Source organism: Hordeum vulgare, chromosome 5H (assembly GCF_904849725.1).
Source record: "Hordeum vulgare subsp. vulgare chromosome 5H, MorexV3_pseudomolecules_assembly, whole genome shotgun sequence".
NCBI classification, from domain to species: Eukaryota; Viridiplantae; Streptophyta; class Magnoliopsida; order Poales; family Poaceae; genus Hordeum; species Hordeum vulgare.
Genome location: NC_058522.1, coordinates 547,683,397 through 547,711,197, shown reverse-complemented (window position 1 = coordinate 547,711,197; position 27,801 = coordinate 547,683,397). Strand labels below are relative to the sequence as shown.

Genomic DNA, 27,801 nt, shown 5'->3' with positions numbered 1-27,801 from the left:
ATGTCACATACATTTTTTGAAACGCATGACATTGCTTAAATATCACAAACATTTCTTGTACATATGATTCACATTTTTGTATACACCTTTTAACACCTTCAAATTGTCAATTGCAATTTTTCCAAACTTTTAGGCAAAGTGTTCTTTGTAGTATATATATTTAGAACATTTCAAAATATAAACAATAGTGAAAATAAAGATAAAACGAAAAAAACATGGGTAACATTCGAGTGACGTCAGCCTAACGTGGCCATATTCACACCTCCCTATAGGCGACCCCGCACTCGAAGTCGTTGCGGGTGGCAATCATAAGAATTAGATCTCGCTTACACTTCCTCTTTTCCGGTTTATAGGGTTTGTCTTAAATTTTTCAGTTTTCTAATAAATTAGACTTATTTTGATTCTAAATGAGTTAAAATGCATTGAGTCTCAAGTCATATTTAATTGATAGAGATAAAAGAAAGGAAATTAACGGATATGGATGCATCTTTTTCTGTATGCACCATGCAAGTCCAATGAGAGGGAGGATGCTATATTAATTGCTTCGGAAATCAAATATGTGAGAAATATTTTATTGGCTAGTTAAAACTAGCGTTATCCATTCACAATGCACCTTGATTGATGAAGATTTTATATTTAAGCCCTATAAACCGGAAAGGAAGGAGTAGCGAGAAACAAACTCGCCCTTGAAGGTCTCACTTCGCGCTACATTGCCTGTCCAGCCCATATTGTTAGCTCGCCCGCTTCGCGCTTGTATAGCTTCTCTTGTTAGCTCGCTAGTGATAGCCGACAGATTATCTCATTTTTTCTTTTGTTTTTCTTTAGGTTTATTTGTTTTTCAACTGTTTTATTATTTTTTCTACATATATTTTCTTTATTCTTGGGTTTCTCTAGTTTTCTTGCTTTCTCTTTTCTTACTGTTTGTTTTGCTTTTTTCATTATTTTTCCATCGGTATTCTTTCCCTGTTTTCTTTTTTTTTCTTCATCTACTTCATTGTTTTTACTGGTTTCACTTTTTTCTTTGTGTATTTCTTGTTTCTCACTTTTTTCTATTCATTTTTGTTTGTATCTTTCTTGGCTTTGATTTATTTTCTTCATTTTTCTTTGTTTTTTATTGGTTTTATATGTTTTCATATATTTTATTTGGTTTTTCATTTTCATTACTTTTGGTTTTATTTTTTACTTATGATTTTTATTAGGTTTCTGTTATTTTATTTTTATCTGTCTTTTTCATTGGTTCTTTTCCGTTTAACACATGTGAACCTTTTCAAGTACACATTCAACATTTTTGGTACACATCCGAAAGATATTTTACATACACTTTTAACATTCTAAAATACTTATTTTATTTATGTTCTATTTTCCCCATACGCATCATACATTTTTGTTGCATATATATTTTGAGTCCATTTGTGTTCTTTATTTTTATAAACTTAGTTTCATGTTCTTATTTTCAAATATAAGATTAGAAATTTTGAATACATGTTCAATATTTTTCAATACACATTAAATATATTTTTAATGCCAATAATGATTTTCACACACATAATTTACGTTCTTATACGTGAGGAATATATTTTATATACATGTTTAGCAATTTTTAAAACCTAATCAGCTTTAAAAAATAATATGCTTCTGTATGCCTACTTTTATTTTTATATACACGTTGTACCTCCTCCTTCCCAAAATCTTGGGTATATTAGTTTTGCATGCAATTTCGTAATATAAGCGCTCTTCTCTCGTTCAGCTACAACCATAACCAACAATGCTTTTTTTCTGGAACATATCGCTGGCTGGGTCACTCGTGAGGTTAGCTGAGAGCGCTTCCCGCATTTGAGATTGGATCGCTCAAGTAAACCTGCGTTAACTTTCGTGGTAGAACTAATAACCCGAACATTATTGAAAGAAGGGAATACATTTTGTATATATATATAGAAACATTATTTTTCTACTCGCTCCGTAAACCAATATAAAAGCATTTAGATCATTGTTTTATTGATCTAAACACTTTTATATTAGTTTATAGAGGGAGCACATGTTTATTTTTTTGGTCGTTAAGTGTGTGTAAGTGCACGTGCATGAGGGCATTGGCTGTCTGCCACCGACAGGCTGGTCAAAGGAGGACAACGCACGCGTCTGCATCGTGTGTGCACAGACTCAAATCCAATCTAATTTTGAGCTTAAAATGGGTCAAAACGGACAACAAAACACGCATCGATCCATTTGCGTCAACGCATTGAACCGTGGTTTTCGCCCGTGCGGACAAAAATGGACGCTGGTGGCCCGTTGGAGTTGCCCTTGACTAGTATTTCATCTATATCAAAATAAATGTTGCTTATTTAGTATAAAATTTGTACTAGTTTAATTATAAATTTATGACACTTATCAGTTTTTTTTTTGCACGGTAAAAAAGGGAACTATCCGGTTGTCGATGGCCCGAGGAATTGTTTTTTTCGACAGAGAAATCTTTTTCTCAGGTCCATGAAGCATCTCGTGGCCCTATACGAAAACGGCCCAAGAGATCTTTTACTCCACCACTTTGCGGCCTTATAGCTCGGCTCCATTCGGCCATTCTGTCTAAACTCTCACCCCCATCGCCCAGTCCAGCCTCTCCCCCGCCGCCGCCGCCGCCGCCTCCGCCCCCATGGCCACCACCGCGCGCCCGCTCGTCTCCGTCAAGGCCCTGGACGGGGACATGGCCACGGACGCGGCCGGCGTCCCGATGCCGCACGTCATGACGGCGCCGATCCGCCCCGACGTCATCACCTTCGTCCACAGGCTCCTCTCCTGCAACAGCCGCCAGCCCTACGCCGTCTCCCGCAAGGCCGGTCACCAGACCTCGGCCGAGTCCTGGGGCACGGGTCGCGCCGTCTCGCGTATCCCGCGTGTCGGCGGCGGCGGTACCCACCGCGCCGGGCAGGGAGCCTTCGGCAACATGTGCCGTGGCGGACGCATGTTCGCGCCCACCCGGATCTGGCGCAAGTGGCACCGCCGCGTCAACATCCGCCTCCGCCGCGTCGCCGTCGCCTCCGCCCTCGCCGCCACCGCCGTCCCCGCCATCGTCACCGCCCGCGGCCACCGCATCGAGGGCGTCCCCGAGTTCCCGCTCGTCGTCTCCGACTCGGCCGAGGGCATCGAGAAGACATCCCAGGCCATCAAGGTGCTCAAGCAGATGGGCGCCTTCGCTGACGCCGAGAAGGCCAAGGACTCCGTCGGCATCCGCCCCGGCAAGGGTAAGATGCGCAACCGCAGGTACATCAACCGCAAGGGGCCCCTCATCGTCTACGGCACCGAGGGCTCCAAGATCGTCAAGGCCTTCCGCAACCTCCCTGGTGTGGATGTTGCCAACGTCGAACGCCTCAACCTGCTCGACCTTGCCCCTGGTGGCCACCTTGGCCGGTTCGTCATCTGGACTGAGTCTGCCTTCAAGAAGCTGGACGAGGTGTACGGCTCCTTTGAGGCGTCTTCCTCCAAGAAGAAGGGCTTCGTCCTCCCCAGGCCCAAGATGACCAACGCTGACCTTGGCCGCCTCATCAACTCTGATGAGGTCCAGTCTGTGGTGAAGCCCATCAACAAGGAGGTGAAGCGCAGGGAGGCCAGGAAGAACCCTCTGAAGAATGCTGCTGCCGTGCTCAAGCTCAACCCCTACTTCGGGACTGCCCGCAGGATGGCAGTTCTTGCTGAGGCAGCACGTGTCAAGGCCAGGAAGGACAAGATTAACTCCAAGAGGACCAAGCTCAGCGCGGTAAGCTCTTTTTCTTAGGTTCACACAATTACAGATAGTTTATAGTATTCCTGAGTACTGGTTGAATATTCGTACTGAATTTTGATTAAGTATTTATGTTTAGTTGGATGTAGCATAACATGGTGGTTTCAGCTTATATGATAGCAATTCTGTCCATGTCCATATGTTTGTAGTGTTGTATGGCACAGGTTTTGATTAGTTGCAGGTTTAATGTTGTGTTCACCGTCAAGCTGCGTGTCTTGATTAGTTAGTTCTTATTCTTTTGTATACTTGCTGCTTGTATAATGATGATTGCTTTATATGTATGTCATGTTAGTTTCCCATAGATTGTATATGCAATTTCTGCAACTGTTTGATATGCTTTGATGTGCTTACGTTGGCATGCCATGCTGTTTAATTAGCATTGAAAAAAATGCAAGTCTGTAAGCTGATTGTTATTTGCTAATTGCATGCCTAAAACCCTTCATTATCTAGACGATCCCAGTTTGTGATCCTTTCTGTTTAAACTGTCTTATGATTGACTGTTGTATGGAGCAAACACGCAGATTGTGTGTTCCTTGCATAGGCTCAATAGTGTATTTCTGTGGACTTCAGTTTTTAGTTGCATGCTTAATCTTTTGTATTCATAGTGAAGGCGCCTGTCTTAGTTTGTTTGTTTCTAAGTATATTTGTTTTGTGAGCCTGATTCATCAATATGGATAATTGTGTTACTCTTCCATCCATACATTGTTGTCTAATAGAGCACACCATATGCAATTGCTATGTTGTTATGTTCTGATACATTAAGTTTTGGCTTGCCATTCTTTGAGTATGTACTATGCTTGTTTTCTTCTAAGCTCGATTGCTTTTTAACTAGTCTTACTTTGGCACTGAATGTTCTTGAAGGACATAAACTTTTTTGCTATACTGAAATCTGAGGTAATATTGTTTTACCACTAATCATCACTGCATTTGAAATGTCCTGTTATATTAGTGGTGCTTTATTAGTTTACAAGCACAGGTTTGTTGTGGTTAATATTATTGCTTGTTAAGTATTAGTATTCCTTTTCATGTTTGGTTGCTTGAAAACTGTTCGTTTATCTCCTGTGCCCCTGTCTAAACTTCTCTGTTTTTTGATGATTAAAATTCCTATTATGCATATATTGTTCTTGTACTGAAGATTGAATTGTTGTTATTGTAGGAGGAGGCAACTAAGATCAAGGCTGCTGGCAAGGCGTGGTACCAGACCATGATCTCTGACAGCGACTACACCGAGTTCGACGTCTTCTCCAAGTGGCTCGGCGTCAGCCAGTGATCCATCTCGTTGAAGTAGTAGCAGTTTTATCATCCTACCTTGAGACCCTAAAGTATGATTTTGTCGTTGTGCCGTGTTATGGAATCTGAGACATCGTATGCTGTTTATCTCGAGTGTTTTATCTGTGGACGCCTTTTGCGAGACATGTTGTGTGACATGCTTTATCGTCTGGTTGCTTGTTCAGATTCTGAGTCCTGTTTTTCATATATACTCTGTTATGAATGCGAAATAATTTTCGTAATGGTTAAATTATGCGGTTGGCATCTGTGTTTCTTTATGAATTGTTTGCAACGTTTTTAGGATGTTGCATTTTGCAAAAACAAAAACAAAAAAACTTGTTATCTTATGGGCTCTTGCATTTTACAAAAACAATAAACAAAAAGACTTGTTAGCTCAGATTTTTGTCACAGCTTGTCCTTTTGGTTCCATTCTTATGGGGTGGGGTCTGGATAAGCTCATGGGTATTGACCATTTCTCTCCTCAGAGAAGAAATTCCCCACTTCACAAACAATTGTTGTTCTTCCAGTCGCTTGCTCTGCTTATTCCTTTCAATCCAGCAGCCGGGCGCTCTCAGATTCGTAAGCATTCTTCGTTTCCTTCTTTCAGTTGTTTTAATTTCTTGATTCTGCCTTGTTTTCACAGTAGAGAAAAAGTAGCACCCTTTGGAATGAACAGATTTGACTATTGTATATACACTTTTCTGTCTGGTAGTCTAAGGACTGCTGTATATACACTTTTCTGTCGGGTAGTCTGAATGTTTAGCTTCTGTTGCTTTGAGCGACAGAGTTTTTTGTCCAATTTACTTCCTTTGTACTGATAGCATTTTGTATGGAGGTAGTAGTAGATAGCATTTTTTTTTCTGATAGACCACAATATTACCTGCTGGGAATATTTGAGCCCATTGTTTGTTGCTATCAACAACTTTTTGCTCATTATGGCTATACGGTTTACAATGAATTTGTTCATTGCTGCTGGGAGAGCTGTCTAGCATTACTTTCTTGGCAATTTTTGCATGTACGCTTTGTTGGAAGACATGGCTTTAGGCAATGTCCTTTCTGATGGAGCAAGCCTGTCATCCTACCTAGATTACATATCACCTTTTTCATTGACGGCGCTACTTTCCGATGGAGCAAGGAGTATCTATTACGTCAAGAAGCACTTGGCAGACTGGTGAAATTTTAACTGTTTTAGCGTAAGTTTACATCTAAGAACAACATAAGTTGCAAATACTTGGTGTAGATTGTGAAAATCACTAAATATTCCTTTGAAGCAAGAGTACAGTGAGACAGTCCATGTTAATCAAAATAGCTTAATGGTAATGACACCATGCTTTCCTGAGTGGCGCAAAAAATTGAAGAAAATAAATCACCTTAACAATACATGTATGCAATCTAGGATCAGAATCAGAATTTCCTTGCGTATAATTAATAGAGGCGTAGAGAAAAGGCATCATGAAAGAAATCTAATTGAATATCATGTCTAAATACCTCCAGCACCTCGCCACTTTGTCCTAATCTATACAAAAAAAAGCAAGCACTCTGAATCAAGCAACCAGTTTTCAAATAACATGGCAGGAAAGAAGTATCCTTGAAATGATTAACATGAACTGCTGAAACAAAGAAAATCAAGCAGAATTCTTAAGTTTTGTGTTTCACCCATGTGCCAATCAATTCAGAATGATGACAGTTCTTCAGATCAAAGATAAAGAACATGTCCTGCAACACAACACCAAATCTGCACCTTATGTAACAGTCGTTTTCTAATAAAAATATTGGAAAACAAAGCATGGATGATATCCCTTGCTCAAGATTTGTTTAGCATCAAGATCAATTAACCAGAGGGAAAATTGTCACGACACAAACTAATACATCCAATTGCTCACTCAGCATTGTAATCTTCAAGCGAAGTTTAATTAGAACAAATATATATGGAAAGGACATACAGGGACAGGCTATCGAATGTTAATGGCATGCATGGTTATCCCTGACAACAGAGACGCGCTAAAAATCCAAAGTAAAAAAAAAATTGAATTAACAATTTAGGTACATATCACAAGCTTGACAAAATGAAATATGCTACATCATCTGCTAGTCAATATATGTTCCATTACTTCAAGGATTAAAAAATAAACCTAACAAATACAACCATCAGAGCTTCATTTTCTATCTTGCTGGCTGGGAATAATAGCACACTATGCTTATCTTATGTATGCATAAAAGCACATGATCATAGAACAATTCAGTAGAACGAAGAGGATTGATATTTATCAACATAGCATGTCATATGGAGAAGAATGTACACACGTCCTTATTTCTTCTGAAAATACTATATATTACTCCCTTTGTCTCAAAATAAATTTCTCAGGTTTAATACAATTTTATACTAGAGCTAGCACAAAGTTGAGACATTTATTTTAGGACGGAGAAGATATACCATAACGACTTTAATGTTCGGGAACACCATTCAAATGATGTGTGTAGGCAATATCTGATATCATTAAATTCCTAACCATCCAATACTCATATAAGTGTGGTAGACTGACAAACCGTGCACTGGTTAATGGATTTTGATCAACCAACAATACTCGTAATATCTTTTTCTTTCTTAAATTTTGTAGTGAGAAGTAAGTGAATTGCAGAAATAAAATAGAGATGCAAGGATCACTAATTACTGGCTTTTTTGAAGAAGGGGGGAAATGGCCTCACGGCATCAACCCAACTTGCTTAGCAGCCAGGCGAAACCCACCCTTGGCACAAACCAACCCAGGACGAAGGAAGATGCTAAGGAGACTCTAGATCCCATCGACGACGCACGAATGACGTCCCCTCGTAGTCAGACCGAGGTGAAGGAGGGCAGGGATAGGAGGCGGCATAAGGCCTTCCACTATGTAGTCGATGCCTAATGTATTAAAATATTATCGGCTGGGCAGCGATGCCCTAAGAATTTATTTAGCATCGGTCTCACAATGTTGCGTTTGTAGCCTGATTAAAAGTGGGACCCAAATGCCCTATTCACGTGAGTTTCTTCACCCTTGTTGGCTCTTTGCAGTGGTCCATGAACTAATATTCTATTGCTTTCTGCATTTGGCATCGGCCGGGCATCAGAACATCTACTTGCTTCGGTTCCCTGATTTTTTTATGAAACTAGCCGGGCAATGAAGGGCACCGGTGCTAAATGGATCAAAAGCGAATTTAGCACCGCTTTTTGACCTACATAATGGAGGGTCTAAGGGGAGGGAATTGCGACGACGGCGTGAATGTGGGCGTTGATGGATGGACCATGGAGGCGGCGGCTGCTCCCTTTCTCTCTATGGTGGCTCTTTTGAAGAAAGAAGAAAGAAAGGAGAAGCGATTAGTGGGGATAATGGGCACTTGGCAGTAGATATTTCGTGACCTTAAGCGGTAAATACCTAAGACGTAGTAAAAAAAAAGCTAAGAAAACAAACAAACAAGGAAAACCAAACTGCCGGTGCTTTAGTATAGTTATTACTTATGTGGGTTTGTCATGTAGCATCGCACTAAGCCTTATCTGGATAGCTTTTAAAATGGATGAATAATTTGCTCGTCGTCATCCATTAATTAGGGCACACAAGGCGAAAGCTTACATTTTTTTTTTTTTGCGAAACAAGGCGAAAGCTCACATTGCAAGGCCAGAAACAATTCGGAAAGAAACTCTGCAAGAAGGCGCTAATGAACCAGCCTGCCTGCCATGGTGTGCTTTGCTTGCACAGCTCGTAGTCACTTGTTGCCTTGTCTTAAAATACCCATCAGACGATGATAATAGTATTAGCTTAGCTTGGACACACGAGGAAAGCTGTGGCACAATTGTCACACCAGAAAGCAACGCCCCCTTACCTTTGCTAGCGGGATGCAGCATCGTTCACGTCGCCACTCCACCCCAGGAGAACGTGAAGCATACCCTTGTGTAGTACTGGTACGGGGCACGCAAGCACTTCGCGCGTGTTTCAGCTCGTGATGGCAATTTTGTTCCTTCACGCATTTGAAGCATTGACCTATTTTTTTCCCTCTGATTCTAAGTGTGAGTAACTGAATTATCTGAGTACAATTTCGATCTCAATTTGCTGTCCGCACGTACCTACCGTGTGCTAGCATGAGTTATTTGGGCGATTTTTGTTTTTCTTTTTTTCTTGAATGGCCTCGGCGGCGAGGCTTGGGGCGGCGATCGCTGCCGCCGTAGGCACGTGCCTTTTGGGCGCAATGTACTTCGTCCTTGCGCCTCTTAGACAACGTTTTCCTTGGGTTCGAGTGGTTCCTGCATTCATCGTTTCCTCGACGCTTTTGATGAATGGTGTATTTGTCCGGTTCGGCTCGATGTATGGTCGTGCTGTTAAGGTGTCTAGATTTGGGCTTTTGATGAATGGTGTATTTATCCGGTTCGGCTCGATGTATGGTCGTGCCGTTAAGGTATCTAGATTTGGGCTTTTGATGAATGGTGTATTTGTCCGGTTCGGCTCGATGTATGGTCGTGCTGTTAAGGTGTCTAGATTTGGGCTTTTGATGAATGGTGTATTTATCCGGTTCGGCTCGATGTATGGTCGTGCCGTTAAGGTGTCTAGATTTGGGCTTTTGATGAATGGTGTATTTGTCCGGTTCGGCTCGATGTATGGTCGTGCCGTTAAGGTGTCTAGATTTGGGCTTTTGATGAATGGTGTATTTGTCCGGTTCGGCTCGATGTATGGTCGTGCCGTTAAGGTGTCTAGATTTAGGCTTTTGATGAATGGTGTATTTGTCCGGTTCGGCTCGATGTATGGTCGTGCCGTTAAGGTGTCTAGATTTGGGCTTTTGATGAATGGTGTATTTGGCCGGTTCGGCTCGATGTATGGTCGTGCCGTTAAGGTGTCTAGATTTGGGCTTTTGATGAATGGTGTATTTGTCCGGTTCGGCTCGATGTATGGTCGTGCAGTTAAGGTGTCTAGATTTGGGCTTTTGATGAATGGTGTATTTGGCCGGTTCGGCTCGATGTATGGTCGTGCCGTTAAGGTGTCTAGATTTGGGCTTTTGATGAATGGTGTATTTGACCGGTTCGGCTCGATGTATGGTCGTGCCGTTAAGGTGTCTAGATTTGGGCTTTTGATGAATGGTGTATTTGTCCGGTTCGGCTCGATGTATGGTCGTGCCGTTAAGGTGTCTAGATTTGGGCTTTTGATGAATGGTGTATTTGTCCGGTTCGGCTCGATGTATGGTCGTGCCGTTAAGGTGTCTAGATTTGGGTTTTTGATGAATGGTGTATTTGGCCGGTTCGGCTCGATGTATGGTCGTGCCGTTAAGGTGTCTAGATTTGGGCTTTTGATGAATGGTGTATTTGTCCGGTTCGGCTCGATGTATGGTCGTGCAGTTAAGGTGTCTAGATTTGGGCTTTTGATGAATGGTGTATTTGGCCGGTTCGGCTCGATTATGGTCGTGCCGTTAAGGTGTCTAGATTTGGTTGTGACACGAGCCTCCCCGTGTGTTCGAGGACGGAGCACCCCCTTGTTCCGTTTGTTCCCACACCTTGTGTGGTGCCCCCCTCCCCATCTCCTCTATGTTGCTGGTGAATCACAAAAAGCACACTTTCGACGTTTGTCACAAAATCAATGGTCAGGGTTCCGAGTTAGAGCCTGACAGGCGGGACCTTCAGTTACACTCCGTTCCTTCCTCAGAATTTCAAGCCATCAATTGGCAGCTCATATCCAAAAGTTCTCATTGTCCAATGCTCAAAGTAACCTATTTTAACCCGGCATAAAACAATCATAAATTTTTATTTAGAAGAGAGAGAGAGAGAGAAAGGAAACAAGAGCCAAGAACACAACAACGCAAGGAAAGAACAGAGCCCATGCCCATCTCCCTCCCCCATGTAGGCAAGCAGCAAGAAAGCACGCCACTTCCAAGGCCCGGCCCCTCCCTCCCTCCACCTCATTCGCCCCAGTGATCCATCCTCCTCCTCCCAGGTTGGTCGCCGATCAGTCTCCAAATTTCTCTCCACTATCATTCCTTCCAAATTTCCTCGCTTTCTATTCTTGGGGTTCGGTGGTGGTGATTTCTCCGCAGCTCAGTTTTTATTTCCCTTTTTTTCCTTTTTACCAGAACTGCCGCCTGTCTCCTCCCTCCCTCCCTCCCCTCTGTCCTCGCCCTCGCGGCTTAATCCCAATTGGGTTGGGTTGGAGGAGCAACCCAATTGGGGATTAATCAGAGGAAGGAAGGAAGGAAGGAAGGAAGGAAGGAAGGAAGGAGAGATTGGCACTCACCTCACCGGGCCTTCTTGCTTCATCTCCTCCTCTTCGATTGGCCAAGGCGCATCCACCCACAGCTGCCGCAGGTTGGTGACGAGTGGATTACTTCCCCGTTTAATTTCCGCATCTTGATGACGAGATTGTCCGGCGAGGATCGGATCCCCTGCAGTTCCTGATCCCAATCCGAGCTGCCCGATGCCCGTTCCCAGTTCGATATCCCAATCCGGAGTGTTCCTCCGATGGCTGCGTGTTTCTGCAGGCAGCCGTTTCCCCTTGATGGCGTTGGATCGTCAATGCCCAATGGTTGAGTTTTTCTTTCAGAGGCTGCAAGTGTTCAGAGTTCTGTGGATTGCTCTTGTTTTCCACCTTGTTTTGTGCTTTGTTTTTGTTTTTCTAGCTGGGAATCTCGATCGAGTAAGAACGATGACTGAATGAAAACCAAGTCAAGTAGGGAACTGCTGAATGTTTTTCTGTTCCTCAAAACTGATTCTTTGGCATGTATGTTGGGGTTTCTTTCGTCTGAATTTCCGTCCTTGTATGTATATGATCTCTGCTGATCGATCTCCTGTGTTCATGGTTCTGGTGCGTCCATGAATATGCCATTGGATCTGGATTGGGAGATCGGTCGGTTTATCCTGGATGAGGCGTTTACTTCTCTTCTGCTTTGTGTGCGTGTGTGTCAAAATTGTCCAATTTCGTTCTCTCTCGGAACTTCTGAATTTGAGCAGCTGTTCTTGTTCTCAGCTCTTACAGGGAGATGGATCTGAATTGGTGTTGACTATTTGTGTCAATTCAGTTTAACTTCATGCACATGTACACATACAATCAGAATTATTTTGTAGATCATTGGCGATCGTTTCCCATGCCGAAATTGATTGGCAGTGGACTGCTCCTCTTTTGCTATTACATATTCAGATACTTGCATACGATCAATCACAATTGTCCTGTTTTTCATTGGATCCATTAAGCGCGAACATGATTAGATTATATTTCTGTCCTTTCTGTCCAGTGCTTCTCTGCTGGTGCATATCTTGACCTTATTACTACCTCCCCATTGTTCAGGAGTAGAATCATGAAGCTGAAGAACAGTTTTAGGGAGGCCGATCCGATCACCGTGCAGAGCGGCTATGGCTTCAGGCCAAACCTACCAGCTGTTGTTCATCAGACAAGATGCAGATGGATCATTGGAGATGTGACCGAGGTGTTTGATCATAACACATGGAAGCTTGGCAAAATCGCAAAGATCGTGAAGAACGATTACTTTGTCATCAGGCTCGCCGACTGCATCCAGCTCAAAGAGTTCCACATTTCTAGCATGAGGGTTCCACTTGCACTTGATACCCCCACAGCTCCACCTCCACCTCATGGGAAGCAGTTTCCTGCAGCTGATAACAAGGTAAGCAGACATCCGGTTCTGTTCCTGGAGCATGTATCGGTAGTACTATTCATTCGGCAGTTGCTTTGTAAAGATACCACTTACAAGTTCATAGCTTCATACTCATAGAAGATCAATTGTTCGCCATATATCCATTGTTTGGTTACAGTATTTAGAATTCTTTCTTGCTAGTTTAGGACCCGTCAACCAACCTTTGCACTGCTTGTGAAGTTATTTCGGTGTTCCATTTATGAACAGGATTTAGGTATTATCAGAAGTAGAACAGTAGACATGAGTTCCTTATATATAGCTTGGGCTGAAAATAGCCATGTCCTAGAACGGAAAAGCTCTGCAGAGTTCAGTAGATAGTTTCCGGGACAATGTTCACATTCTACGTACTTGCTTGATCATCCTCTTCTTCCATACTAGGGATGTGCCATGCTGGTCTCCATGCTCCATACTTGATGGGCGATTTTGGAGCTAGCACGGCTGACATGGGAGCAACTCCACTTGTCAGGCATCACAAGCATGCCATCTCATGCAGAGTCTATTTTCCTCTGCAAATGTAGCTACCAAGCAGTTGAAGCATCTGCTGCTTTTAAGGAGGCAAATGTACCTAATCTCTGAAGGAAGCAAATGCGCACACACACTGACGATACTAGATAGGAGGACAACATGTTGGTTGGCACCACCATGAATTGTGCAAATTGCCACCAAACCTCATAATTTGTTCACTGCATCAGGCTTCAGTCCACACTTTAATCCGACTGTTCAACAGTTGTGCAATTACTCAAACTTCTCTCACAATTTTACCCATCTTTTCTTCCAGGTGATTCGAAGGGGCAAGCAGCTACCTGCGGATGTGCTGAGAAGATCAGGCAAGAAGAGGAGATCGTCCGAAGTTCTTGATTTTTCTCCTCGGCCAAGCCAGAGAAGGCTCTTCCAGGTGGCCAGGGAAGAGGCCGCCGCAGCGGAGTGCTCGGTGGCCAGCTGCAGCGCGGCGAACGACGACGCCGGCGTCGGCGTCAGCGTCAGCAGCGGCCGGCACGGGGGCTGCTGCTCCGTGGGGCGCGGCGACGCCCAGTCGCGCGTGGTGGCCGGCTCCCCGCGCGCGGCGTGGTCGTCGTCGGACTCGGAGGGCGCGCTGAGCGACGGCGGGCCGGCGGGGGTGGACGTGCACGAGCTGGAGCTGGAGGCGTACCGGTCGACGGTGCGCGCGCTGCACGCGTCGGGGCCGCTGACGTGGGAGCAGGAGTCGCTGCTCACCAACCTGCGCCTCTCCCTCAACATCTCCAACGAGGAGCACCTCCTCCAGCTCCGCCGCCTGCTCTCCTCCTGAGCCCGATCCTCGTCGCCGGCCACCGCTGGCTCGCCGACGGCTTACTCATCATCACTCATCGAGGTGACTCCAGTCCAGTCGAGAGTCCAGACGGAGGAACACCGCAGGGTGCCGCGAAATAATGGAGGTCGATGTGCCACGGAGCTCTCTGTTTTTTCGTTTCGGCAAAAGAGAATTTTGTTTGTTCGCCTTGTGTCGTAGCCGATGCGGCAGCAGCAGGTTGAGCGTCGTCGTAGAGAGAGCTCTGCAGCGTACGTCGTCGTCTTCCTCCAGTCCTCCAGTAGCATTGGGCCATTGGCTCTCCTGAATTACTACGACTAGTGCTGGCCCTGCCTTCTCTATCTATGTAAATGTAAATCCATCTACTCAACAGTTTTCAAGATCATCTGTCAACTCACTGATCTGCTCCAAGATTATCATTACTTCTTTACTTCAAGATCATGTGTTGGTAAAATTCTCCGGGGATCCGCTTTTATCACTCTCTGAACGATAAGGTTGAAAGTGGACCGACCGACTAGTGCGCCAGGCAGTGTCGAAAGCCGGCTCGAACTCGACCGTCCGGCCATGCGGGCACGTGTCCGTCTCGTCCCGGCACGCGGCGCGCGGTCGACGTGCCATGACGCGCTCCGCGCGTCTCGTCTCGTCGCCGAACGCGTGTCGACGTGAAAGGCGTTAAAGTACGTCGGCAGTGCCGCTTGCCTCTGCTCTGCTCTGCTCCCGTCCCGTGTTTCTCTTCTCGCGCAGCTGCGCACTGGCTTTTGTAGTCTCTGTATCGTCGACGAGCTCCGACCCTGGCTTAGCTCCGGACAGCAGGTGACGATGTCGGTGAGCCTCGTGAGGGCGTCGTTGCCAGCGTGGTGCACGGCGGCGGCCGCGGGGAGCAGCGGCCTGCGCTCTCGCCTGCGCGGGACGGCGTGCTCTGTTCGCCGCGTGGGCGTCAGGTGCAGCTCCACCACGCCGCCGGGGTTCCCTCCGGGGCCGACGCCGCCGGGGTTCCCCGCGGTGCCGTCGCCTGAGGAGGCGCCGGGCACGGCCCGCCCGCCCGAGGAGATGCCGGGCACGGCGCGGCCGCCGCAGGAGATGCCGGGCATCGACACGCCGCCGGAGTTCAACGCGCCACCGGGCGTGGACGTGCCGATGCCTGGCGCGCCGGTGCCGGGCACGCCTCCCAGCCCGGAGCAGCCGGGGCCGTTCGTGCCGTCGCCGCCGAAGCCGGAGATCCCGGCCGTGCCGCCGAACCCCGACGTGATCCCGACGCCCCCGCCGGAGTTGGACCCGCCCCGCGCCCCGCCCGAGGTCGTCCCGCCGCAGCCGTCCGACGTCCCGCCTCCCTTCGTGTGAGGAAAGGAAACGCAAGCTGCAGTGCGGCCGACCATGACGGACACCGAGATCCCGCTGTAAGATAGCGTAGTACTCCATGTAGCTTCCAGCTGCTTCATCATTCAAATAAAGAGGATCGGCCGCGGCGCCCTCCTGTTCCGGTGTAAATTTAGTCACGGATGATAAAGCATGAATTTTGTCACAGTTTTCTGAACTCTGGGCTCTAGTAGTAGTACTGAGACTAGAGTGGATTAGTTCTTCTTCATCATCTATTTATGCAGGGCCGGTCCTGAGATTTCGGGGGCCAGGACGAAACTAAAATTTAGGACCACTTAGTATAAATAAATAGTATAGATTAACGAAATAAATAGAAAAAAAATAAGACATAAATTTAGGCTTCATAATAATTTTGAAAATAAATAAATACGAATCAAAATTAGGGCATAAACTACCTAAAAATTAAAAACGAATCACTAGATCGTAGTAAAATTAGTAAAATTAAGACTTTGTGATGCATGCATGCAAAGATTAAAATTAAGACTTTGTGATGCATAACATCCCATCACAATCGCTGCTGAATCGATGCATGTCAAGATTAAAATAAATCGTAAATAAATCGTAGTAAAATTAAGAATTGTGATCGCTGCATGCAAAAATTAAAAAAGAATCAATTGCCGTTCAGATTAAGAATTATGATGGCTGCATGCAAAGATTAAGAATTATGATCGCTGGCTCGCTGCATCTCACCAGCCCTGCTTGGGAGTTGGGACTGACGTGGGAAACTTTGACGAACGTGGAACGCCACGGAGGAACCGGAACGGAAGCTGCTGTCGAGCGGAGCGCTGGATCTCCTGCTGTGCGTTCGTGGGCTTCGTGTGTCGGTGCGTGCGGCGTGCGCTTGCGGCTGCAGCGATTCTTATCGCTAGGGATGAGGGATTGAGGGAACGCGCCGCCGCCATGCAGGGAGACGAGGGCAGAGCGTTCGTGATTCGTGCGGTTCGTGTGTGCGGCTGCAGCTAGCGATCCTGTCGTGGACTCGTGGTGATAAGAGTTTCGCTCTAGCCCATTTATGATTTGCCTTGTCTCTTGGCTCACGGAATAGGCCTGATTTTTTTATATTAATTATAATACCACGTATATATGCAGGGGGCCCAAAAATTTTGGGCCCCGTGCGGCCGCCCCCGCGGAACCCCAGGGCCGGCCCTGTATTTATGTGGGCGAATTCTATCATGAAACACTTGGTATCAGTAGTCTGATATGGTTTTTTTTGTCAGACTGGTCCTGCGCCGTTGATTCTTACCTAATCCTTTTTTTTTTGGGTATTCGGCGGATATTTCAACCTAGCCGCCGCAGCCCCGTCCCTCCGTTTGATGACACACCAACTGGACAAGCTCTTCTCATTAGTTTGGACGCGTGTCCAGGTTAGAAAAGATCGATTTAAACGCGCCTCAAACGTGTCCGGACTAACCGCACACCATTTTAAACCTAAATATGGGGTGAATATGGGCTGACCCGTCCGCATCTACCACAAATATATTCGTCTTCATTCGCTTATCGGATCAAACCCTATCCATTTCACTCCCTTCCACTTCCATCCGTGACAAGCTCACATCCGACATGACTGGCAGCGAATCCAAGTCCTTCACCTCCATATTCATCGACCATGAGTTCGTCCCACGCATTCCCGAAGAGGAGATGGCCGCCCGGCTTGCGCTCCGCCGCTCCCGGGAGACGTCGCACGACGACAACACTTGGACTCACAACGTCGGGGATTCATTGCTTTCGTACAACCTATGCTTGGATCCGGTGTTGCTGCCTCACCGAAAGCGGTGCTGTCTATCTGACGTCCGATGCCTTGGCGAAAGCGCAACCCCTCCATTGGCGTGGCGAGCACGGAGCATGGTCGACCTCGAACGATGTCATGGCGCGGTGTGCCCGTTGGGCGAGGCAGCGGTCCCGGGATGCGGCGCAGGCCCTCGCGGCGACGAACGTTGAAGGGACGGAATCACAATCTCCGGCTCCTCGTAGGGTGCAACACTTCGGTCGACGCAACGGCGTCGTGGTGGACGTCAGCTCCTTCCAGGAAGGTTCCGTCATCGATCTCACGTCGACTGGCACCGTCCGGGTTACGGGGTCCGACGAGGAAGAGTAGGGCATGGGAGACGGCGGGAGCTCGACTCGTGTGAGCTGACTAGTGTCTCATGTCCTACTCTACCTCGTTGTCGAAGGTTCCGTCATCAACTGGCATCATTCGGGTTACGGGCTCCGACGAGGAAGAGTAAGGCATGGGAGACGGCGGGAGCTCGACTCCCGTGAGACGGCTAGTGTCTTATGTCCTAGATGGCGGGAGCTCGACTCCTGTGAGCCGGCTAGTGCCTTATATCCTAGACGGCGGGAGCTTGATTCACGTTTTTGTGTGTGAACAAAAACGGTTTTTAAAATTGCTCTTAAATCGTAAACATTTTAACAAAAAATCAGGCTAGGCTGTTACCAGGGTGTTCATAGCTTTCCAAGGGTATATCGCAAGCCCCATTTGGACATTATTAGTGGAAGTTTAAGCTAGCACTAGGGAAAGGTCAACTACTGCACTCCATGAATGTCATTAAAAAATCTTTTAAACTGTCGCGAGTTTGAAATAAAACATCAACACAGAAAAGTTCCATATTTACAGCAGCTTTCCATCTGTATATCATTTGCTCAATTTCGACGAGTGAATGTAGAGTTACGAGCAAAAAATTGCACGTGAAAAACTGAGTGAAATTCAAATGGACATGACGAGAAGGTCAAGTTCTTCACGCGGTGCATTTTTAAAAGCTCTCTTTTGTAATAAAGGCAGAACACATCATCTCGTTATTTTTGAGAATGCTTGAAAACAGCTAGCAATCAAAGAAAAACTATCTATATGAAGAAGTTTTGCATCTTCCGTAGCTTTTCAACAGCATATTATTTGCCCTATTTCGATGAAGTTTGTAAAAACTATGGCTAAAAAATGTTTTTAGCCATTTTAAAAACCGACTTAAAATCGCAAGGAATTAAAAAAAATCTACATATAAAAGTTTCACATTTGTCAAGCTTTTCATATTATTTGCTCCATTCCGAATAACCATTGAAAAATTAACGCGAAAATACAAACTCGGTGCGACTTTTATTGTTTTCTAAATTACTTTTAAATCATTCATTGTTGGAAGAAACTTTTTATATGAAAAACTGCCCATTTTCATAAGCTTTCCAACGCCATATCATTTGCGTCGATCGGCCTAGCCATTTTTAAATTAACCCCCAAATACGAACCCGGTTGTTTAGTTTCAGAAATTTCGTCATTTTTATAATTTCTCTTTAACCGTAGTGAATATAAAAAAAATTTCAACGTATGAAATGAAAGAATTTCCAGCAGCTATCGAACACCATTTCATTTGCCTCATTCGGACAAACACTTTACAAATAAAATTAAAAATACGATTCACTTTTTTTGTATGAACAAAAACTATTTTGAAAACTGCTCGTAAACCATAAACTTTTTGACAAATTTTTTAACCTAGCCTGTTACCAGGGTGTCCATAGCTTTCAAACGGTATATCGCAAGCCCATTTAAACATTTTTCATGAAAATTCAACCTAGCACCCGGAAAAATTGCTACGCGACACACGTCACCGTGTTAGAATTCCAACACCATGCTTTTCATCAAACACACGCAAACATCTCTGTTGACGTCCTTACAACCGCAACAGCAACAACTAGACAACATGTATCCACGCATCAATCACTGAATAAGAGCGCAAAAAATGCACCATCAATTCTACAGTTATACACACCACAAGCGGTTCCTCTGTTTCTTCCCGCTGAATCTTTGTACGAACGCTGTCAATTGCTAGCAGCCAGGGCTAGAGCATCCGTGTTTGCAGCTAGAGCCACCGCCACCGCCACCGCCACCGGTAGCACCCCCGCCACGGGCCCGTGGCGCGTTCCCTGCCAGCGCCGCGACCAAGACGGCAGCGGCCGCGCACGCGCCGACGCCCGCTGCGATGCCCACCCTCCCGCGGAACGCGTCTGCCGCGCCGGCGAAGCAGCCGCGCGCGGCGAGCGCCGCGCCGGACGCCGAGAACAGGAGGCCCTGCGCGGCGGCGTCGAGGAGCGACACGGCGATCGAGCCGCCGCCCCCGTGCACGACGAACAGGTAGAGCGCCAGCGCCGAGCAGACGGCCGAGACGACGCTGCCCACCACGAAGTAGCTGCCAGCACAAGAGCCACAAGGGTAAACCACCAGTTCTAATTAAGCGACCAGGAAGGCAGGCACACGTACAATAGTTTTGGCCGAACTTACACCAGAGCGCTGTTGTAGGAGACGACGCTGCCCATCACGACGGCGGCGGCCACCGACAGCGCCAGCGCCACGATGCGCAAGGCGAGGCTGGCCGCCTTCGCCCCGCCCATCTCGGCCATTGCCAGGGAATTCGCCAAGAGGATGAGGGCAAAAGCAAGATGTGAAGATGGTTGTAAAAGCAGTATGATGTGAACTCGTGAATGTATTTTTTGGGTGAGCAGGCAACCATTTTATCAGAGCTTTATCTTCTTTCCGAGCAAGCAAACATCGTTACGCCATGTCAAAGATCAGTTAAAAATTGAAGTCCGAGAGCCCCAAATGTGCACTCCATCGAAACCTTCAAATGACATATATGCATTCGAACTCATAATTGTTCAGTTCTGAAAAGATCCACAGAATGTACTCGATTGAACTGTATCGTGTATGTTTGTGATTATACTGGGATTAAGAGAAGAGGTCTATTGGTCAGGAATACCACTCAACTTTTGCTCAGTCTTGGCCGCCACTTTGAGCTTCAATGTCAAAACAAGGAGCTCATAAAGGATTGTTTTATTTTAAGTTGTTCAACGGCCTGTCAAGACGTTGATCTTAATTAAACAATATTTGTAATCAGTGTCAAGATGAACAAAGGTGCTTGCACAGGAACTTAATTTTCAAAAATGAACAGGCACGGTGGATTGACTTGAGGTTAGATTCGTGTGCATTGACACCCTTTATCCATATAAATTTGTGTGCTGTAATTTTCAGGTCACGGCGGAGTTGCTCAGTTGACGGGGAGAGACATCGTCACAAAGGATTCATAAATCATGTGCTTATGTCAAGTTGTTCAACTATCCAGCAAGACTATTATCTTGATACTGTTAGTAATCAGTGTCAAAATCAAATTCAAGTTATCCATGTGAATGAACAGTTCCATCAAACATACCATCATCTCCATCGCTTAGGTCATGCTCACTGTTCTATCTCATCTTCATTTGCTAGAATCTTCATCTGAGTTGTCAGACATCCAGGTTCTCATCTTCCTCTACTCTAGCATTTGACTGTTTTTTGTTCTTTTTGACGCAAAACCGTAGAAAATTTTATTAATTTATTAAATATCTAACAGAACAGTGAAAATATATACATAAATAAAAAAAAACGAAAGGCTAGAGTCAACCCAAGCAGTGAGTTCAGCTGTGTTGTGCTGATTTGCTCTTATTCAAAAAGTTTGAGGTTTTCCTTGAGATTGGTGCACCACCCTTAATTGTTTGCGGGCATATTCTTGAAAATGTTTTCATTTCTTGGGAGCTAAATATTCAAGAACCCCATGATCAGAAATTCAGAATGTCTAGTGATATTTTTTCTGAAGTAGTACATCAGAAGCTAACATGATTTCATCAAAGAAAGATATGCCTATCTTCCTCTGTGGCATAATAGAAGTCCAGCATTGCAAGACAAATGGGCAGTCCCAGAAAAAATGATGCAGAGTCTCCTCAGCATGTTCTCACAGGGAGAACACAACTGTAGCTGGGCATGCAGAAGGATTTCTTTTGCAGAATGTTTTTTTTGAACGGTCACTGGGGGGGATGGAATCCCCACCTGAATATATTGTTCAAAAAAGCTGCCAAAGCCAAAAGTCATCTCTTAAGCTTTGGCTGATTCAGTTTATAAGGAAAACTGGATCGAAAACCTAAACAAGTTGACCCAGTTTATGAGGAAAACCGGGCCGAAAACCATACAAGTAAGAAGATTACACAAGATGAGAAAAAAGGACGCTGAGGACAAAGCTCGACCTAGCTAGCAGACCGAATGACGAATCCATAGGAGGCACAAATAGGTGTGGGGTGTCGTCGAGGGATCACAATACCAAGACTAATCAAGCCACCTAACGCACCGCACCTGCGTGCAACCTTTGCAGAATGTTGTGTGTGTTTATTCAATCAATATCCTGAACCAGTTCAGAAAGCGTGAAGGATGTTCAAACTTCAACGTCATCAATGGGGATGCTAGCTGTGGGCATGGTTGCAGTGGACAACATTGACCTGAATTTAGTTTAGGTGATACTGACACAATTGCTTATTCAATGCTCTGTTTCTTCTTCAGATCTTTACATGCTAATTTTTCTGCATAGAACTGAAGACAATGTCTCAAGTCCAGTGCATAGAATATATTATTTCTGTCACAAATATCAACGAATATATCTTGATCATCGTAATAGGCTGATAGCCACAAAGGATTTGACTAGGAGTATGTAATGTTGTTGAGAAGCCACCAGTGGTTAGCCCAAGAAAGGCTATTATAATTAATAGGAAACCACAAAAAAAGAGAGTCGTTGCCATGGTTTAGCAAAACCAGTCAAATACTCCCTCCTTTTACTGTTATAAGATGGTGTAGTAACTTTTTCCTGATTTGGATGAACATAGACGCATTTTAGTGTGTTTGTGCACTCATCTCAATCTGTACCTAGTCCATATTAAAATATCCAAAACATCTTATATTTGTGAACTGAGGGAGTACATGAATTTTATGAGCTATCTATTTTAGACTTCATGAGTACCCATAAGCTGTACTACTGTATAGTCTGCCAAAATAGAGGGAAATGGTCTACTCTTCCTTCCACAAGTGTTATCATATTGAAACTTCTTTCCTAAGGACTACATGTCCACATCTGACCTAATGAACAGTAAGGTTAGAATCCATTAGTAGATCAGTTTATCCATGATGATGGGATTTGGTTGATGCCTTTACATGTCCATAAAAAAAAGATGGATGTGTTCACTCGAGGCAGTAACCATGTTTTGCTGTTGTACGGTGTTGGTTGCTTTGGAATATAAAGTGGGGGGAAACCCTTTTTCGTTAGTGTTTAGTTGTGTCTGCACAGTTTAAAACTCCCATGAAATGTTGTTGCAGTTCTGATTTCAGGAAGAAAAGGATGTACTTGCAGTAAATGGACAAGTAATATAATACAGTACCTGGAAATAACTGCATAAGTAACGGGGGTTCAAGTTTCAAACACCTAATCCAAGAATTTTGAGATGATTATATATGGGCAGTTGTCTTGAGCCTTTAGAAGTTCCTAACGAACTGATGGCGCCTCCCTTTGCTACATTAGGTTGCAATAACTAACTTGGAAGATGGAAAGGTCATATACCTTGGTGGGAAAAGGTTGTCTGATGCTCGATGCTCCTGCTGATGAAGCTTCATCCTACTAGTGAGGATGAAAGCTATGTAAAACATATTACCTGATGGTGGTTGTCTACTGTGCTTGTTCTTGTACGCAGTGATGGTAGTCACCCTTTTTGTGGACTTGTGGTGATGTAGAGCCTCTTGTCAATGTCACTTCTGAACAATATTATAGCAGTTTTGTCAATCTTAGCACCAGGGTCGTAATAACATATTCATATTCACAATACGATGCGAGTGGTCGAGAAAAACATCATATGCAGAGAAGAAAACATGGAAAGATAAGTTCAGAAGGCATAATGATTGTACCAAATGTGCAATCTATATGAAGTCTGTACTCCATTATTAATTGTGCAAATCACTAGCGCAAGGCTTGCACAGTAGAAAAATATATTAACAAATTCTGAATACGGATTTGCTAATTCTCATCTAGAGATGAGAATTAACAAAGCCTCATCTAACTCCTACACTATTTGATTAACGGAAAAAAAGTCCCTATGAATCTCCGCATAAAATCCAATGGTTTAGGAGTTAGATGAGACATAATTATTTCTCATCTACTACTCCGTCCTTGACGTTTTTTCACACTAGTGTAGTGTCCAAAAACGTCTTACATTATGAAACGGAGGGAGTAGATGAGAGCTAGACACACTCTAACATACTCTTCATTCATCAAATTTAATGACCAAACTCAAAGCAAGGCTGAGCATGCATGTATGGCTGAACATTTGTACTACAAAAGAAAAAACAGCTGTGGCACATGCAGACAGAATGAGAGTTGTAGGGTAAAGAGAAATTTGTGTTGCCACAAGATATCCAAAGACAACAAGAGCCGCAACACCTACAATAATTGCAGACATGTTTAACCAGCATCAGACATGGGCATTTCTATGTTACTCGGAGATAAATGTCCCTATTGATAGTTTGATACACTACGGATCGATGCATTTTATATCTACTGAGTGATGACCCATCTTTTTGAAGAAAAAAAAAATATTGTAGCTGCTAACTGAAAATTTACGAAATAAAAGGCAAAGAAACAATGCGGAATCAGAAATACTCTAGTAAGTTAACAGCAAATTTCTCTGTTGATAGCAAGTAGGACAGGAGAAAAACGAACAGAAAAACAGAGGAGAAGAAGAACAGAGGAGACTGTCGATGATTCTTGCTTACACAGTAACGGGGAAGAACAGTAGGAGGGCGAGCTAACCTTCTGCTCCTTCATCGACACGGCGGCCGGCTCCCTCAACCTCCGGAGCGGAGGTGACTCGCAGAGCGGTGGCGACCACCGGCCCTGAAGCTGCTCCTGCCGGCGCGGCTACACATATCGCGGCGGCCATCGATCGGCGCCCCTTGACGAGACCTCGCAAGTAGCGGCGCTGTCAGGCCCTCCCTACCCTTGTGAGTTGGCGGCGAAGAGCAGGGTTGCGGCCGGCGGAGGAGATGGGTTGGAGGAGAGGCAAAGCCGGCGACGAACAGCCGTGAAGCCGGCATGATGGAGGAATAAGTAAACCTGACTGATTATCCTCATGTTCAAGTCAACTGGAGCAGATTGAAAGCAGTTATCACATTTCCGTTGCAGTATATACCGTTTTTCTTATAGTGCAGCGCATAGAATGGTCGAGAAACGAGAAGTTCATCACAAACTCCAAAATGATAGTATTACTGAGCACTAGATCCATGTGGTTTTATCAAGTTTTATTTGGATTATCGCTTCATTTGGACCCGTCGGTGTGTATGGATTTGAAAAGTAAGATTTGGAATGTTGTTGAGTTGCGTGCGTTGAAATTGTCAAGTTTCGAATTAATATGTGTGCATCATTATAACCAAAAAAATGAAAGAATTTGCAAAGACTTTTTTTGAAGTTAAAACTTGGAGTTTCTTTTCTTCGAAAAAGGAGGTTGAAACCTCGAGCCTTTGCATCATTATAATGCACACAACCATCTTTACTAAAGTTAATGTAAGATAAGAAACCTAAAAATGGACAACTACGCCGGAACCATTACCAGATATGAAATTAACATCTACGACTAAGTCGACTTCATCCCTCCAACGGCTTCAGGTACACGTCCTCATGCCGCCACAGTCACGTCCGATCAAAGATGGCCAGGACAAGGATTTCCATCCTAGTTGCGAAGACCAACGGATGAAGGTCAAAAAGCATCAAGGCGACAACGCCTTTAAGAAGACAATGACACAATTTCGTCGCTGGTGAGCCCAACCAAAAAGGCAAGAACAAGAGTTTTCACCCGGATATGAAGTGGTGCTCCTATCATCATCATGATGACGGATCCTCCGATTAAATTTACAGTTTTGATTAGCTTCATGTTTTTTAACTCTTCAAATATGTGAAGTTAAAGTTTGAGTAGACGTTTAGGAAGTTAAAATTTTGAAGTTTCATTAGAGATGCCCTAAATGGGCCGATCGGGTGCTTAGTCACTAGCATCTGGGTTATATCTGTACGACAGTGTGGTATAACCAATTTCCACAGCGAGCAATCACGGTTAGACTTGCCGACACATTCCCACAATGACGAATCTCATAACAAATTTCCTTGTCTTTTTTTTTGAGAAAATCTCCTTGTCGTCTTTCCTTCTGATTCTTCTTCTTCTTTTACAATTGTGTGTGATGACTTGCAATACTCTTGGTCTTCTCTGACAACTACACGTAATGAAGGCAGCTAGACCCTAGAGAACTGCATGGACTAGTTAACATTTTTACGGAGGAATTCATGGCAATCAACGTATGGCGCTATCAATCAATCTTTCTCATGACTAACTAAACTTATACAAACTCGCAAGTTGTGCAATAATATGGAGTGAGGTAAGATATATAGTCGACGTTGACTAGGGCTCAGTGTTGTTTATAATCCATCAAGTACAATCCTTTGTCTGGAATGATTGATTAGCCCTCCTCAACTAGCAAAACCTACTTGTTAATTGCAAATGTTATGTCATCGATTGATCCGTATTGCAACTAACTGCGCCATAAAATTACGTATTTAAAATCAAGTGTAAAAAATTAGCCGGCGTTCTTATCTCAAGACAAAGACGATGAGACTAATTAATATGTTTTGACGACGAGACAATTAGGTAGCTAATTAGGCAGGATCAAACATACAATATTTGCATTAGGTTTGCCTAGTTGTCCTTGATCATTTGTGTATTGTGACTAAATGCATCATCAAATTGCAAATTTAAAATTAGGTATGAATAATCAGCAGACGTTCTTATCTCAAGGCGAAGACGATGAGACCGATTAACATGTGTAAAGATGAATCTTTGTTGTGAGGCGGTTAGGTAGCTAGTTAGGAAGGTTCAAACATACAAATTTTATGTTAGGTCTACCTGCTCGAATTTTGTAACGCCTTTGCTCTAGGTTTTGTAATCTTACTAATTGAAGGTGTATCATTGTTGAGAAAGTTTATTTATGTCTATTTTGTACTACCTCTGTATCAAAATATAATTTTTATTTAATACAAAATATATTCTTAGGCTAAACTAGCCTATAAAAATGACTTATATTTTAAAATGGAAGGAGTAGGCATGTGGTTTCAATTATCATTTCACTATGCAGCCACACCATAGGCAACAGCTTCTGACTTCTAACTGGAGTTAGTTGAGGCTCTGGACTAGTCTTGAGGTCCTCAACCAGCGCATTACTTATTTTGGTCTACTAATATAGATCCGGCATGTAGGCATGTATGTCCAGCTGAGGTACGAACACGCTACACAAAATTCAATTATACGGGTATCTTTACCTAATAATAAAGAGGCTATCGCTTTCGTCGGAAAACCCACCGAAGTGATTTTACAAAAAAACCCTTACTATTTATGACATTAAACTCGTAGTATATATTAAATATTTTTTAAAATACTCATATCTTTTAAACCGTAACTCCAAATTTAACATATTATACATGGAATTTGATTAAAAAAATATGTAGAATTTAAATATGATATTATTTTATCTGTTAAACGTTTAATAAAAATACTATCTAGGGTGCAATCTTAATAAATAAGTCATTATTCGTCTTTCTTTCATACCCGTACTCATCCGGGTTGGGGATGAACACGTCAACAAAATCAGGATTAGAGATGAAACTGAAGGTCACTTGACTGATTCTTTGTACGTATTAAATCTACATGCAAGCCGTGTTAAATAGAAGACCTGTGAAATTTTGAACTGCATTTTTGTAAGATAAGATCATCTTTATTTGTATCGTAACTATAAATTCTCAAATTATAGCCATTTTTTATAAATTAAGAACGTGTGCCGTGTGGTATTTCTTTCTCCCGTTGCAACGTATGAACCCTTTTGCTAGTACCCTTAAACTTGAGAAATATGGAGACCGGGCTCTCATAACAATATATTTTCATACATGGCGCATACAAAAACCATACAACATCAGAATGGGCCAAAAAATTTGCTGTTGAGCGGAGATTTTCTTTAGGTTACAAATCATAATATTTTTCAGTGAAATCTTACAGATTCATCATGAACATGTACATGTTTTCAAGGATATTTTTTTGTATTTTCTAGAAAAATGGAAATATCTTTTTCAAAATTTATAATTAACAAAAAAATAAGACCAACCCAAAGGCTAACCTTCATTGACTTTTTTTTTTATATGAGAAACTCCATGAAAGCGCCTGTTAGAGTCAAGGCTCAAACCCGGGATGGCTGGCAGCAACCCCAGCTGCCCAGCCAATGACTCAACACCCTCCCTGCAGCGTAACTTCGCACTCCTCGAACTCCCACTATGTAATGTGAAAAAAATCTACAAATGGTGATTGCTAATACAAAAATCAGAGTACTGACCAAGTAACTAATTTTTCCTTTGTTCACCAACATAAAATGTTTTGGATATTTCAATATGAACCACATATGAGAATTGAGTGAACAAACACACTAAAACGTGTATATGTACTTCCAGTTCGAAAAACAAAGGTTAGAGTATCTCATATTGTGAACGGATGGAGTAGTTAATTAAATAGAACATGAGAAACTAATCCA

The 27,801-nt window shown here is 43.9% G+C and overlaps 3 protein-coding genes across 5 annotated transcripts; all 3 read left to right on the top strand.

The window, feature by feature from the left end:
- Window positions 1-2,600: 2,600 nt before the first annotated feature.
- LOC123452705 (60S ribosomal protein L4-1-like) lies at window positions 2,601-5,288 on the top strand. The gene is made up of 2 exons (XM_045129413.1): window positions 2,601-3,745; window positions 4,926-5,288. The coding sequence occupies exons 1-2, from the start codon at window positions 2,645-2,647 to the stop codon at window positions 5,037-5,039; spliced, it is 1,215 nt and encodes a 404-aa protein (XP_044985348.1). The 5' UTR covers window positions 2,601-2,644; the 3' UTR covers window positions 5,040-5,288.
- Window positions 5,289-10,671: 5,383 nt separating this feature from the next.
- Window positions 10,672-14,418, top strand: LOC123452703. 3 transcript variants are annotated; one of them, XM_045129410.1, is made up of 4 exons: window positions 10,675-10,986; window positions 11,123-11,354; window positions 12,331-12,664; window positions 13,473-14,418. In XM_045129410.1, the coding sequence occupies exons 3-4, from the start codon at window positions 12,341-12,343 to the stop codon at window positions 13,980-13,982; spliced, it is 834 nt and encodes a 277-aa protein (XP_044985345.1). In that variant the 5' UTR covers window positions 10,675-10,986; window positions 11,123-11,354; window positions 12,331-12,340; the 3' UTR covers window positions 13,983-14,418. The 3 variants fall into 3 exon arrangements, with proteins under 3 accessions (XP_044985347.1, XP_044985345.1, XP_044985346.1); XM_045129412.1 differs by lacking the exon at window positions 11,123-11,354 and having other exon boundaries at window positions 10,672-10,986; XM_045129411.1 differs by lacking the exon at window positions 10,675-10,986 and having other exon boundaries at window positions 10,997-11,354.
- Window positions 14,419-14,801: 383 nt separating this feature from the next.
- Window positions 14,802-15,516, top strand: LOC123397233 (vegetative cell wall protein gp1-like). The gene has a single exon (XM_045091863.1). The coding sequence runs from the start codon at window positions 14,802-14,804 to the stop codon at window positions 15,321-15,323; it is 522 nt and encodes a 173-aa protein (XP_044947798.1). The 3' UTR covers window positions 15,324-15,516.
- Window positions 15,517-27,801: the final 12,285 nt, after the last annotated feature.